This window comes from Ptychodera flava, chromosome 7 (assembly GCF_041260155.1).
Source record: "Ptychodera flava strain L36383 chromosome 7, AS_Pfla_20210202, whole genome shotgun sequence".
In the NCBI taxonomy this organism is placed as follows: Eukaryota; Metazoa; Hemichordata; class Enteropneusta; family Ptychoderidae; genus Ptychodera; species Ptychodera flava.
Genome location: NC_091934.1, coordinates 29852459 through 29868219, shown reverse-complemented (window position 1 = coordinate 29868219; position 15761 = coordinate 29852459). Strand labels below are relative to the sequence as shown.

The following is a 15761-nucleotide window of genomic DNA, read 5'->3' as shown; positions in this document are numbered from 1 at the left end:
AAAAAAAAAATTGATGCAGGTCTGACTGTAGAAATAAAAAAATGCTGTCTCTCTAACAAAGAAAAGTTCCCATACCCACTTCCTGCATACCCCCCCCCCCCCGAAATCAAATGGGTCTCCCCTTAATATGCGCATGCGCACATAACAAGTTAGCGTTGTTTCTGTTCAAGGACTTTGAAAAATCAAACCGACGCCATCATGTTTCTCGGTCAGTTGCGAATTTTGACGTTTTAAAGGTTTTAGCGTATATTTGATTGCTGTCATGTATTTTTTGGCACGAAACGCTCCTTCGATAGACTGAAGAATGATGGCCTCCGTACTCGGTACTCCCCAGTACCGGCGAATCCATTGCTTTTAATAGTGAGGCAATCCCACCGGCGGCCCGTACTAATAGCTGGGTGAGAGCGAAGGAATGCTCTGTCCTTCTACCTCCGGCCTCCATGTTATAACAAACTAGCGTCTTTTTATGTTGATGTACTGTCCTTTCGACACAGCGATAACTTTTAGTTTTCTGTTGCTTATTTTGGGTAATTTCGACAGTTGTGCATTGATTTTGACATCGTTTTTGACTACGATCGCTAAAGTGTGTGCTTTTAAAGTTTTATGTTGACCGATTTACTAAGGAAGTACGCGCACTTCCGAATCACGGCATAATCCGACATGGTAATTTGGCATGATCATCAGATCATACACGATCCGAGATTGCACTTTAGCAAGGTCACGATAACTAATGTTGTTTGTTTCACTGTCGTTTAATACTTATATTTCCACTAAAAGACCATTAGAATTTCCTCCTGGCTACTTTGAAATCGTGCACTGGCATGCATGTAGTTGTCAACATCACTATGCTTTAATGTACAGTAGACTCTCGTACTATGAATATATCGACTGTCACTGCATGTGTGCAAATCACTCCATATCATATCAAAAAATGTAGTATTGCGACGTTTGAGCTGCCAGAAGCCAGAATTTACAGTTTACGAGAAAGTTATCTTACATGTAAAACTCAGTTCTACTGTGAACAAAATGCAAGCTATGTTGTATAACTATCGTGAATAGCATAATATTTTGTACCTATCACCGTGTCAGAAAATCAGAAGGAAACAACCAGTCAGACAAACTGTGGTCAGGATGATACTGTCCAATTTTAATATTTGTCTCTCGGCACACACCAGATGCTCATGACTGTAAAACAACATTTCCATATAATTGTATATTCAGTTTTTATATTTAGTTTGCTTTTCACCATATTGTATGTCCTTCCCTGCACTACATAATTCAAAATTAAATATTGTTTTTGGCCTATACATACTTGAGGGGTAAGCTTATTTAGTCTCATACATTAAAGATGCACTGTTGACCTACAGAGTCCAAACTTTTTATCATTGTATTGTAGATAGGTGTACACTCCAAATACTAAGTACAAGTGTGGTGAGTGTAACAAGCAAATGTTTTTTAGTCAATGGTTCATATCGAGGTTGTTGATACTTAGAATCCACACTTGAACTTATGCTGGAGCGGTAACCAACCAGTTCAAATAACTTTCATTTATGTCAAAACAATTTGACTTTTTGCCAAATTTCACATTTATGGCAATTAATAAACAGTAAGGAGGTACAAAGGACGTCGGTGCCCCCGGGCCCCATGTATTGTCCTTGCTATGTAACTGTAATTGTATTTTTCAGAATAAAATGTTCATAAAAGGTAACAGTGTTTTCAGTTTTGTTATTCCAGTCAAAATAATATCCATACGTTAAAATTGAAATGCATACAATGAAAGAAGTAACCAAACTGACCAAGCACCTACCCTTCTACATCTGATAAGCATTCAACAGTTTTATTTTAACTTTCACTTACACAGAAAGATAGCCTATCGATAAAAATTAGTTTTCTCTACCTACACAATATTGAAACATGATTATACCACTTATTTTCAACCAAAATTTATCAAGGAAATTAAAAAAAATATAAAACAAATTTTTTCATAAATCATTAAGGTGCCTCAGTTTTTAGTTACTTTTTTTGCCAAAGACACTCATTTTAGGTAATATGCACCCCGAAAGTGAAAGACTTAAACTTTTGCTCAAACTTTCCTCAGAAACTTTCAACCATTCTCTTACCAAAGCAAGAATAAAAATCCGGGGTCACCGTGCAAACTTTTGTACTAGAGAGACAAATAACTTGCTATTTCTCGATATTTGAAATCCAAAATGGCTGCCATCCCTGTGTTAACTCTATGAGAAATAATAAAATTTTCGATTTTCAAAAACTAAGATGGTGAAAACTTTTCTTTCGCCAAGAGCTTCAAAATGAGCCCCCACAAGTGGTTGGTCAGAAGAAAATTGATAAAATTTGAAGGCCTGAATTTCTGTCCCCGAGGTGCGTTCTATCTTAACTAGAGACCAGTGTTTTCAACATGACATGTGAAGGATCTGGTGTCACCAGAATCTACACCCTAGACTTCGGCCGTAGTCTGTTTTTTTCGCCTCAAAACACCTGACAAGAAGCACATGAAGTCAGCATGACAAAATACAAAAATTACCCCTACCTTGGCTTCAGTCAGTTGTTTTCGCCTGAAAACACCTGACTAAAATCATCTGAAGTTAGCATGACAGAATATAAAAATTACCCCTACCTTGGCTTCAGTCAGTTGTTTTCGCCTGAAAACACCTGACTAAAATCACCTGAAGTTGGCATGACAGAATATAAAAATTACCCCTACCTTGGCTTCAGTCAGTTGTTTTCGCCTGAAAACACCTGACTAAAATCACCTGAAGTTAGCATGACAGAATATAAAAATTACCCCTACCTTGGCTTCAGTCAGTTGTTTTCGCCTGAAAACACCTGACTAAAATCACCTGAAGTTAGCATGACAGAATATAAAAATTACTCCTACCTTGGCTTCACTCGGTTGTTTTCGCCTGAAAACACCTGACTAAAATCACCTGAAGTTAGCATGACAGAATATAAAAATTACCCCTACCTTGGCTTCAGTCAGTTGTCTTCGCCTGAAAACACCTGACTAAAAATCACCTGAAGTTAGCATGACAGAATATAAAAATTACTCCTACCTTGGCTTCAGTCAGTTGTCTTCGCCTGAAAACACCTGACTAAAATCACCTGAAGTTAGCATGACAGAATATAAAAATTACCCCTACCTTGGCTTCAGTCGGTTGTTTTCGCCTGAAAACACCTGACTAAAATCACCTGAAGTCAGGTTTTCATGAAAATAATATGCAGGTAAAGTCCAAAATAATGAATATGATATGAAATAATTAATTTTATAATGGTGAAGGCAGTATTGTGATGCAGTATGCAAAAAAATATATTTTTCCAAAAGAAAGCAAGATTTTTTTAAAGTTATTTGTTAATGCAATAAATGGTGATGACTTTTGCAAAATTTCAAGACTCATTTGACAAAAGTAACCTAAACCGCTCAAATTCTCAATTCAAAGTGGGCGAAAATTGATTTTTAATGCCCAGGATCAGAGGAAATAGACATTTGGAATTTAAACCCTATAAAAAATGTAATTCTGTAGGATTCCCTTGTTTTCTCATTTTTTTAACCTCTCAAAAGTTGGAAAGGAGTAAATGAGCTAAACCAAAATAAATGAGCGGCTGTTATATCCTGCGGTATTTAATTAAATTGGCTGAGAGTGCCCTCCGTGTTCATTGTCGCTCAATCTGATAAAAATCCGATGTAAAGTACGGCGACGTCAGCGTATTCTTTTGCTGCCACCTCTTAAAGTGGCACTCCCATTTGGTAACATTTTTAAAACACATTTTTTAAATGCCAACGGTCGATATTTGACGTGGCGACTGCGCGCGGATAGCGAGATATCGATAAAAACATGTCATTTCCCGAGCGTATTTTTCGCATCCCGAAGTTTTACGATCGTTTCTGATTATGACCCGAAGTCCCCCGAAGGTTTGTTGTTGTGCTGATTGACAATATTCTAGGGCGTCCATAATAAGTTCGAACGACGCAATTAATTTACCTCCCACTGCGAAGACTTTATATACAGCATTATGCCTTTACCTCAGATAAGTTTTTTAAAAACTTCTCTTTAGTTTTTGTCGTTTTCATTATTCTCAATCAGTTGTATTATATTTTTAACCAATACCACATAGATATCAGTTTTTACGTGTAAAATATTAGCCGCCTCTGATGACTACATTTTGTCGTCTGCCACACAGTTACGTATGGTCAGGTGTGGTTCGATACATAGCGGCCGCCGCGTGGTATGCGTCTATGCATACGACGCGGCGGCCGCTCAACCGCACGTAACTGTGCTAGTCACCTATGCGAATTCTGGTGGAAACAGCAAACTTTGTTTTCCGTTTTTTCGCCGAGTCAGTAAGTAAGACTCAGCTTTCTCCCACAGGGCATGACCGATCACCGACGCGAGTAGTACTGTGGCGTACAACAGCGTCAGCGTAGACTCGTACTCCATAGCTTAGTTGACAATGGCACCAGTGCCGAACGTTCGATGTTCGGAAGCTGAATTTAGGTGGGCCACCGGAATTCAAACTTTTACTTTTTTGAGGACATGTTTTTATCGATATCTCGCGATCCGCGCGCAGTCGCCACGTCAAATATCGACCATTGGCATTAAAAATGTGTTTTAAAAATGTTACCAAGTGGGAGTGCCTCTTTAAGTATAATTTGTTTTAGCTCTGACTTCATGACATTACTGTATCGTAGAAACCTTCAGGTTTATGACGGGTTTAAAACGAACAGAAGCATTTGACCGCCTTCGGACACCATGGAGCCCAGACTTTGCGGACATATCACGACTTCCGGAAGAAACTCGACGAGCAAGATCAAAATTTGATCGTAATGGTAGGTAGATTTATAGATATCATACAAGCCTATATCGTTTAATCAGACGTGTTTGTCACATTACGCGTATTGATGTAATAGTAGTGGCTTTTGTCCCTCTCAGAGATAGCTTTTTCCGATATGAGATGCCCGGTCTGACCAGTTTAGATTGATTAGCGGAAGGCGGAAAGGCATTTTGAAGATATGTTTTGCGTAATCTGGGTCTCCCCTCTAACAAAGCTGTTCGGTTTATCGGTTCTCCGTTTAGAGAGTAGACACAGTGCTAGAAAGTATTCACCGATGAAAGTGCGGTATTTTAAACCATCAGTTTCAACTACGAATAACACATTCGCTATAACCATAGAACCCACTAGATTTACACAGTTCTTATTTTTACTTCTGCTGAATGGTCCATCTCAAAAGGCCCAGACTCTGTACGCCACGCCATCCAGGCAACATTCTCATTAAGGTAGTATGCGTCCCAAAAGGGAAAGACTGATACGTTTGCTCAAACTTTCCTGAATGAAACGTTCTATTACTAAATCAACAATTAATAGTAAGGGGTCTCCTTGTAGAGTTTGGAACTAGCGAAACAAGTTACCCAAAAAATTGCGATATTTGAAATTCAAAATTAAGTTGCGTCATATACAATGGGAGGAAAGTACATGTGGTTGTGATGGTATCAAAGGTGATTAGAAGTTGAGTCACTGTGGCCTTGTTGGCCTGATGCGAAGAGGATAAGCCCTATGAGGTGGAATGTTGGAATGTGCAGGATCAGTAAAGAGTCAACACGATTGGAACCAATTTGGGATAATTGGATAATGTATTATTGTTTGTTTAATTAGCAAATATAAGGTCATCACCTTTTGTTTGCCTCGCACTTGTTTTTTAGATAAGTGGTAAAATTGTAACTTTAAGCTATAGGGCACCTAACAATTTTGATAAATTTGAACATTTATAAGAACCAATTCTCACAATTGGTTCCTATCGTGTTGAGTAAGAACTGTATAAAGATGATCGAAGGATTAGATGGTTACAGAGCATGTGTGACTGGCAATTAAAACTAGTGGTTGAAAAAAATACCTTGCTCTCGCTGTGAACATGCTTTCTATGCCAAGAAGCCCTCCAAAGGAGACCTAAAATCGGGTATCTTATAGTGGGGACCTTTATCGGACTTTCATCAATTTACTGAGTCCAATGCAACAGTCAATAAATTAAAATAATTGGAATGGTGAATGAGTTGTTGGTATTTATCTATCAATTTCATCCCTACTTGTTGTCTTTGTATTTTCACCTTTTTTTTTTCAATAGTAAAATCAGTTCTGGATGTTCAATCAAACGTCTCACAGTGGTTTGAAAGCAAAACAGAAGTAGAAAAACGCTTCGCAGAGGGGCGCGAAAGCGAGGCTGATTTACTAACACAGATCAAGGAACAGCTTTGCTATACGTCGTTGCTAAGCAACCCTATGATGAGGATCGATCCCGTTTCGAAGGAATCCGTCGTCGCTATACGAGACTACATCTGCGTGCACGGGCCCGTGCTTGGCATGAGAGAAAATGCCGAGAGAGTTTGACCGTTTGACCTCGCTGTTAATTTTATGCAGGAAATTACAATAACAATGCTTGGTCGAATGACGCAGTGCCTTGAGGGTGGGATCACCAGTGGTATATGGGGAGGAGTACCTTCCCGATGGTGATAAGTGGTGCAGATTACCGTCGCCTAGGTGACTGGCGTATACGCGTGCCAAAAGACACCTATGGTTGATTTCCTGTTGACCAGTCGGATGGCAGAGTTGCAAATACCTGGACTGAACCATTTGGTTTTTTGTGGGTGTCGGTGGTACTTTGACAATATAAGTAAAAATGCACATATATTGAGTTTATTGTCTTGTTTATGAGCGGCCAGTATTTCCAACAGCATAAATTATGTGCATTTGCCCTTGAAGGAATAAATAATTTTCGAATAAAACATCGCGAATGTAACTACATTCCTTAAGCTCGACGTACACTTAAGTGCCCCAAAGAACCACGAAATCGCCCGACTTTCGATTGAAGAGATGAGTTTTGCCAAACCGCGTATACAGAAAAAGTGGCAGATGACTTTATTTTTAGAATCATAGACAGTATAGCGAGATGTAAAAAATGTGAAACAGGCTCCCCACCTAACTATCCTAAATGTTTTTGTGTCGAGTTTGTGTTTGATTCGTTTCGAAAATGTGTTCCTACATTCTTATCCGATTGTTTGTGTTAATGAAATGTTTGTTTCGCTTTGGATATTTGTAGAGAAGTTTGGATTAGTGTGTACGGTAATGTTTTGTTTGTGTGGGGAAAGCTTATGGCGAGACGCAGCCGGACCTATGTTGTTACAAAAGTTGATAGAGTCGCCCTTTGACGCTTGCGTTTCGAAACCCGAGTGTGGTTTGTCATCAGTCGCAGTGTTGATTCTTTCCTTAGTTTGTGTTTGTGAAAATTTATTTTAATGCATTTTAGTGGTCTTGCTTTCCGATTAGCGAGGCAAGTATATTAATTTTGGTCACGTTGTGAGTCCGTTTGGTGGTTCGGTTTGTTTGTTCTATATTTCTTTACTTCGGTAAATTTTGTTTTGACTGGTGTGTCTTTTAGATTTTTGCGGAGGTTTGTGAATTTTTAGGCAATAAGTACCACTGCGGGGTACGGATTTTATGTTTATTGGATCAAGATACTTACAAGTATCCTGGTTGATGTGCTCGTTCTCGTACATTTTAATTAATAGTTCATTTACTTTGTTTACTGTTTGTTCTGGCTTGTTGTGTATAATACTGAGTGTTACGTAATTGCCTTTCGCATTCGAGTACGTAATCGTTTGTGTTGACAATAACGAAAAACCGACCCTTGTCGAAGGGTTATTTTCCCAAAATTTGTCCAACGTTTGCAAGCTGGTTTATCGCGATTCTTTTGGCACGCGACATGTTTTGTTTCCTTGTTTGAAAGGGTATCTCTAGAAGTGCGAGTTTAGCAGCTTCAGATAGCTTTCAAGTTTGTTTTTTTGTTGTTCGTGGAGTCCAATTTGACTTTTCTTTGAATTGGTGTTGCTGCGATTGTTTGTGTCTCACGATGTAGCGTAGTCACATTATACGACTTTATTTGTTGAAATCCTGAGGTGGTTTTATTCTGTTTGGTTTTGTTGGTGTCCGAATGAATTTTAAGGCTTTTGCCTAGTACTATTTTTCGGAGTTTCATAGTTTGAGCGATGATAGGTTGTTGTTGAATTTCATGTTGTTGTCGGCTTTTCTTTGGAAATAGCTGATTTATTTCCACGGCCATGTTTTCTGTTACGTTACTGTGATTGTTTATTTTGTATTTAATGTTGTGTTTCAGTTGTTTGTTATGTGTACGATTTTTGTTATTTCTTTTAAGTGTTTGTGTGTTCTATGTCATCTTATCGTATTTTTTGGTAGTTCCCTTTTTGGAGTATTTGGTGGCCCTGAAAAGGGCCGCTTGGTATGGGTTTTTGTTAGCGCTTGGCGCGTTTGTTTTGGCGATAAGCCTAGCTTTTTATGCTTCTTTTCGCCGATTCGATGTGCTTGGTGAGTAGGTGTTTGCCGCCTTCTTGTCACTGTGTGTGCTTACATGGACAGTCTGCATAGCCCTTGAATGTGGTCTCGATTTTGATCAAACTTACAATTTAGGAGTATATATCAAAACTGATAAATGATTTATGTGATTACTGTAGCTATAGATAGGCTACATTCAGGACGGGCAGCGACGGGCAGTAATTAATAGGCAAACTGCTGGATAGTGTTAATTGGTCGGTAAACAGTCAATTAATAGTTTAATTGACTACCTGGGTGATTGGCAGGTCGTGTCCAACGACGCATATGCAAAGCAGGCCAAAAGACAAAAGCCCCCAAAGTTATTGACAGCTGGCCAGGGGTCACCATGAATACGTAATGAAGCTTCACTACGCAGAAACTGCGTAGTCAAGCCCTTCTTAACCGGTCAAACTCTCTCGGCATTTTCCCGGCATGGGTGTACATGAAACCAGTAATATCATTCCGAGGGAACCAAATAAGCTGACCGGTCGATTGGCTGACGTATTCGAGTATGTTCTGAAACCCTGCTTTGATAATCTCAACAATGTAGATAGGTATGTGTGGACTGGGAGTACCAGCGAGGGATTCGCCATCACAGACCACACTACTGGAACTGAACGCTACTTGAACGACGAGATGGATTTGATGATACCAGTTGCAATGGTTACCGAAGTTTCGGATGACGATGCAAAAGGGACTGAAGGCATTCAAGTTACCGGTGAAGATGTTGGATGCATCGGGGACAGCATTGATGACGAGAGAAACGACCTTGAGTGTGGTCTTAACAGTGGGTTAGAGTCATTAGTCAGCGAGCTTGAAAGACTTGGTCTTGCCAAGCACCCGAATGGAAAACCGTCGTTAGAGTGGGTCAACACTCCCCTACCTGGTTACGTACACATACGCGTACGGCAGGACAAGGCACAAGCTTTCACGGAAGAATTTTGAATGAGCTATGTATTGCCATCTCTTCGACTACTGGGAGAAAGAATACTTCCTCTCGAGATCCAAATTACTGAAGGTCCAAGAGGATTACGTACGGTCGCGTATACCTGCCGTCCAATCACAAATCGACAAGAACTATCAGCAACACGGAGGATTTCGTGGTAGAGTAGAACTACTACAACAAGGACCGGTTCAAACCCTGAGTGTCTTCTATGTAGCAAAATCATTGGAAGGTATGAAAAAGATTATTAATATTCACAGAATATTTTAGACATTTGAATTACATTAGAATATTCGAAAGGAGTATAACAAAAGTTCATTTTGTATTCATTTTTGCCAGATATTATTTGAATGATTGATTATGAAGATCAGTCTGGTGTTTTAGCTCCAAAAGAAGAGTTAAGTCGGCATTACATGATGATATTTTCACCCCGAGTGAATCGTTCACTGATGCACTTGTTTTCAATCTTAGAAACTCGGCACCATTGGATTTATGTGCGAGTTTACTACACTCATATCGTACCAATCAATACTTTTTTTGTGATTACTATGCCACATTTTAGGCGGCCCGAGTGAAACGACAGCAGAATTTGAGCAAACCGTGGATGGCGCCTTGGCCCTGATCTGTAAGGAATGGCCGTCTGTAGCCTCGGAGTGGGAAACACGTGATCGGAAATGGCCAACCAGTGATGTCGTCCGTGCTATTATGGTGGCTGGCTGTCATATTGTACCGAAATCTTATCCAGGGGAAGGCGGTGATGAGTATCTGCAGTGGAGACTCTCTTTCTCTCTGGCTGAGAGAACCCTGGCTCACACTTTCACAGAGAAACAGAGGATGTTCTATCTCGTTGTAAAGAAGATTTGGCGAAAGTTTTTAAAGGTAAGTTACCGTCTAGTAGAAACGTTTTGTATCACCTTTTACTAATTTGACAACGGTGTAGTTTACCGCAAATTAAAAAGATATATATCTTCAAAAATCTGTTGTTGCCGCCATAAACTTGGTTTTTGTTTCATAAGACTCTAACAGTCACTGTATATGGTGAAGCATTCATCAGATGGGGCTGGGGTTTAGAGATCTCTGATTTGACAAAAATGTAGAAAAAGTCTGGAAAATATTGTATGATCTCTTCTTAGGAACCAAAGGTACTCTCTTCTTACCACATGAAGACGACCATGTTCTGGGTTAGCGAACGAACAGCCACTGACCAATGGAAGGAGTCCAACCTTGGAGACCGATTCATGGATTATTTTGATCAACTGATACGGTTCTTGGAGCAAGGAAACGTGCCAAATTTCTTCTTGCCTGTAAACAATATGCTGAGTCACATTTCAAAGAGCGAGATTGAAGAGGCGCTGAATAAAGTCAGAGAGGTTCGCAGGAAACCTCTTATTTACATGCGGAATCTAAGTGTGCCTACCAACATTTTTAGCGTAAAGCATTGAGGAAGATGTTAAAATGCCAGAGTAAGATTATTAAGCGAGATAAAATGAGTTGCTTTGTCCGAAAACATGGTATCAATGAGTAAGTTTCTTGTACGATTCTCTCCAAGGGCAGTTTTCAAGTATGGTAAATGTTTTTCTTTATTACATACTTCAAAGTATGATTTAGAAGGATTGGAAGGGGCGTAGAATATCGTAAGAAGGGGAAAAATGACCGGCTCATAGTGAAAAAGCTGACTGAGAACTCTTGGTTTGATATAATAAACATATTTTAAGCAACTTTGTCAGTATTTACCTATATATCCACTTTCAAATTGGTTTCAGTGAGTTAGTTCCAAATCAATTGATTGAAATTGACATGTCATGTAAACAGCTGCAATAATTATTCCTTGACAACGCATGTATTTGTAGAAAGCCAGACAATGATTGACAAGAGCAATCTGCATTATCAATTTGCGTCAAATTTGGTCTTCTAAGTGTGTCACACTTGAACGTAATTATATATAATCAAAACATAACTTTCGGTGTCTTTATTTAGTTACTTTCGCTATCCCATGGTTTTGAAATGCTCAATAGTGGGGGAGGCCTGGATGCCAGTGTTTTTTGTGGGGTTTTGTTGGTTTTTTTCGCTGTTTTTGTTGATTTTGCTTTTTAGACACTGGCTCATAATTGCATAAAATGAATCATACCATCCACAAATTGCAACATTTAGTTGCAGTTTTCGACGTGCCCTTCAGGCTTGTAACTTGTACACATTGTTAAAAATGGAAAAATGGAAAGCTATTTTTGGTTCTCATTCATTCACGTGAAAGAGAAACTATTTTTCTTCTTGTCGCAGGTGTCCAATAAAATGTGATTTTTATGAGTGAAATGACAATTAACAAAGAGCAGTTTTTTGCCATCATTGGCTGTGCCATTATGGTTTCAACAGTAAAAGTAAAGGTTCTCTCAGACACTGTGCTCATCAGATTTGGCTACAACTTGTAAAACTTACCCTCCAGGCTTTCTCAGGAGATGTAATTGGAACCAAGAAAAAAGGCCCATTTTAACTCCTGTCCATTCTTTTTTGTAAAAGCGTGATTGTACTACTTCTGTAGTGATAGTTTCTTTCATAAAGTTTCTTAACCTATCATTAAAAAGGTAACAGCAAAAACGAAAATTCATATTTGATACCTTGAAAGCTACTTGAAGGACAACTATTAAAGGATGGTTTCAGAGAATTGAAATAATGCATTGTCAATAAAAATAAAAATTCTATACCTAAATTATCGTGGAAGCACAGAGTTCAACTTAGTTCCCTCTTAAGTTTGTGTAGCTACAATTTATGACAATACAACTTCTTCGATATATTTTTGTTCTGTAATATCAGCTACAGTGTCATGTACTCTCTGAATCTTTTCACTTCCATTTTCCTCTGAAGAGGTCCGGGCATGGTAATGAAATGGTTAAAGGTACATTGCAATGCCCGGTGTTGAGCTTGTTGAAATAGCCTGCATATGTACAGGCAAATAGGGAACTTTCAGTCTGGACCAAAATTCATGTGTTGGCAGTTTATTTTGCATTAATGATACCGATTATTGGACCTACATGTCTAATTTTATATTTATCGATCGCATTAGTATCAACTCTGACATATCACTTGGTATGATAAAGCGTACTTACAGTTATAATTGTGACACAAAAACTATTAAAGCTCTTTATTGTTCACTAATTAGTAGCCACCTAGAGTATGGAAATGTTGTTTGGACGGCACATTCTAAACAAAATCTAGTTAAATTAAAAAGAATCCAAAGCAGAAACTAGATTTATGCTTCACTATCCTACTGGTGGTGATATTATAAACAGATAACCTTTTACCCTTGTCGTTACGCAGAGAGGCGCTTGACCTTATGTTCTTTCATATATGTATTACTGGATTTTATGATATGAACGTACATGTACACATTCTAGTTTGTTGTGTTTCTGTCTCCTAATATTCACACCAGTCTCAGTACTGATTCAACCAGGTGACCATGCATATATTCGACATGGTTTTAGACACGATCGCGAAAATGAATTAATGGTCATGACCATTAATTCATTTCGCGATGGTCTCATTTAATTTGTCTAAAACCTGGGTCGAATATATGCATTGTCAACAATTCATTCAGTATCTTTCAACATGTCAAACCATATAAATAGTATCTCGTATCAAACAAAATTCCTGAAAAATGGCCGACTTTGTCCCTTTAAAGACTGAAAAAGAGTATAACGCTGTTAGAAGTGTCGAACGTGCCATGTAATTCAAACGTTTTTAACATCATTTTAGATTTCTCGCCATTTTCAAGAATGAATCATGTGATATAGAAAATACAGATTACAGCAACAAAATGTTTGCCATCGTGTGGTGTGCATGCAAGTAAATGGTATCATGCCTGTCTCTTTTATGATCACGATGTGTATGTGCAGGAAATACTACATTTTTCGTATTTTTCCGTGGAGCGCCATTTTATAAATGCGGCACCAGTTTAATCTTTAACCTGTTAAAACGCGTAGCCATGGTCAAAATCAGCCGTGATACTTCTATACATATCCTTGTGTTAGCACATTTACACGAACCAACTTTGGTTTGAATCATAAAAATAATGCCTGAAACTTGCAGCTATGGGGGCTTTAAATATGTTAAGCTTTACCCACAAATGAGGAAAAAAGATTTTCAACGACCAACAAATTAGGAAAAAGAGACTATCAGTGAGAACACTTAACATTATGGCTGACGACAGTCTAACAACCAACTTAAGTTTTTGATTTACTGCTGTTCTCTCTTTGATATAAGTGACCGACATAAATTTATGTACAAGTGTTCTGGAAATCTGGTTTTGCATAGGAAATGTGAAATACATTCACAGCTTATTCAAATACTGTATATTTCACACTTTAAAATTGAAAATTTGCAATTCCTGTTTCACCTAAAACAGAATGACTGAATGTTAATTAATTAACATATATATATATATATATATATATATATATATATATATATATATTATATATATATATATATATAATATATCCCATTTGTCTCGGGGTAGTCACCCTGTTTTCGACACTTGGAATAGGGGAATACCCATTTTCCGAAAGTTAAAACGGGGTCACCTACTTTTTGATGTCCGCAAAGAATTATCCAACCCCCAGGCCGAAGAAACTGACCAGTTCTCTAGTTCGACTATCTGCAAAGACATACGCGACAGTGCTACAAATGACAATACATAGTTTTCATTAGTGAAGTGTTCACCTATGAAGCTTGTGTGATTTCTATTATAATGTTATTTCGGTCATCGCTGCCGTCATCTGTTTTAGAGCTTTTCATACTTCCGGGTTCACGTCCTGGTTGATGTGCGTCAAGCGTGTCACAAACAACGCAAATCTATGATGCTGGATTTCTAAACGCACACCCCACAGCAACTACAGCCCTCTCACATGGCGTAGATCACTGCTTTCGGTGATTCTCTCAGCCGACAAACTCACACCCTTTGTATCACACTAATATTCTCATCCATTAAAAGTCGTATATTAACGATATTTTGACAATTCAAATTTAAACCAATTACAGAGCGTATTTTCTTGAATTACTCTGTGATTTTTACGCAAAAACTACTAAAGAGATATGCGCTAACCATTGACGTCGAATAATTAGCAAGGCCGAGGCGCAGTTTTCGAATGGATGCGAATGAGTAGAAACATAGCCATTAACAGAGATCGATCAGAGATATGGCGTAAAATATCGAATATAAACAGTATATGATGTGTCCTGTTAGAAAGTAATGAGAAATCTGAACTAAGTTGAAATTTGCAGCGTTGTATGAGCTTTCAGGGGAAATTTCTAATCACTAGTATAGTCATGCATTTACCGTAGGAACTACAAATAAGGAACAAAATGGTCCATTCTACAAACTCGTCTTTACTCGACAGCAAACCAGTTCAGTTAGACATGCTCGGTAATAGTCTATCAATGTTTGAAAGAACCTTTTGTTAATACATGTATATGGTCGGATTCAACATAGACGTTAATTTGTTTTATGTTATCAGCTAATTTTGATTTTTATTAAATTTAACTAAACAATTAGGATTGTTAAATATATTGGGCTGAAAAAAATACATTGTGCTGTTCCGATAACCCGATCTACCCTAATGTTTACCTGCCGACCCTAAACTTTTTAGAGCTACGTAAACACGGAAGTAAAAAAAGGAAAGAACCCGTAAAATCACGCGTTCGTTACTTGGCATTTGATATTTGCTTGAACGAGGGTGTCTTTTACGGTTTTTATCCTTTTACATGTATGATACCTTTTTCTGGAAATGTTGTGGCCAGTATTTGATCACCCTGAACCACTGAAAAATGCATATTTATTTAAAATAAAAATATTTTGGAAAAAATTCCTTCCGACCTATGTACCTTTTTTTAAAAAACCATGTTTTCGGAACAGCACACTTTATTTATTTATTTATTTATTTATTTATTATTTTTGTCTTAAGGTTAGTAAGAGTGTTTTTGTTGCATGTCTTAAAACCACAATTTTAATTTGTCCCTCCTTGTTATTTATTCCATACAGCTGCATCTGTGATCCTTGTTCTTGTTTTAAAATAAGAAAGGGTAAGGTACAGATGAATCAACAAGGGGTTCTACCTTTCAAATTGCTAGTGGAGTGGAATGAAAAACAAAATTCTTGATATATAAGTGATGTATATCTATGCGTCAACGTATCAGCATGTTTTAATGTCTATCTGTCTGCCTGTCTGCGTTTCTGCACGTATCAACGGATGCTGTATATATGTATGTATGTATGTATGTATGTATGTATGTATGTATGTATGTATGTATGTATGTATGTATGTATGTATGTATGTATGTATGTATGTATGTATGTATGTATGTATGTATGTATCTATCTATCTATCTATCTATCTATCTATCTATCTATCTATCTATCTATCTATCTATCTAT

General features: G+C 37.9%; 1 protein-coding gene across 1 annotated transcript; it reads left to right on the top strand.

Moving 5' to 3' along the window:
• The first annotated feature begins 3911 nt into the window (after window positions 1-3911).
• LOC139137224 (cyclic GMP-AMP synthase-like receptor 2) lies at window positions 3912-13139 on the top strand. Its single transcript, XM_070705214.1, has 4 exons — window positions 3912-4843; window positions 6134-9569; window positions 9900-10216; window positions 10471-13139. The coding sequence occupies exons 2-4, from the start codon at window positions 9347-9349 to the stop codon at window positions 10777-10779; spliced, it is 849 nt and encodes a 282-aa protein (XP_070561315.1). The 5' UTR covers window positions 3912-4843; window positions 6134-9346; the 3' UTR covers window positions 10780-13139.
• The last annotated feature ends 2622 nt before the right edge of the window (window positions 13140-15761 follow it).

Excerpts from the sequence above, each read along its gene's own strand:
- LOC139137224 (XM_070705214.1), top strand. The coding sequence starts at position 9,347 with ATGTATTGCCATCTCTTCGACTACTGGGAGAAAGAATACTTCCTCTCG. Across the intron at positions 9,570-9,899 it reads TGTAGCAAAATCATTGGAAG|GCGGCCCGAGTGAAACGACA; the intron begins GTATGAAAAAGA and ends GCCACATTTTAG. Across the intron at positions 10,217-10,470 it reads TTTGGCGAAAGTTTTTAAAG|GAACCAAAGGTACTCTCTTC; the intron begins GTAAGTTACCGT and ends ATCTCTTCTTAG.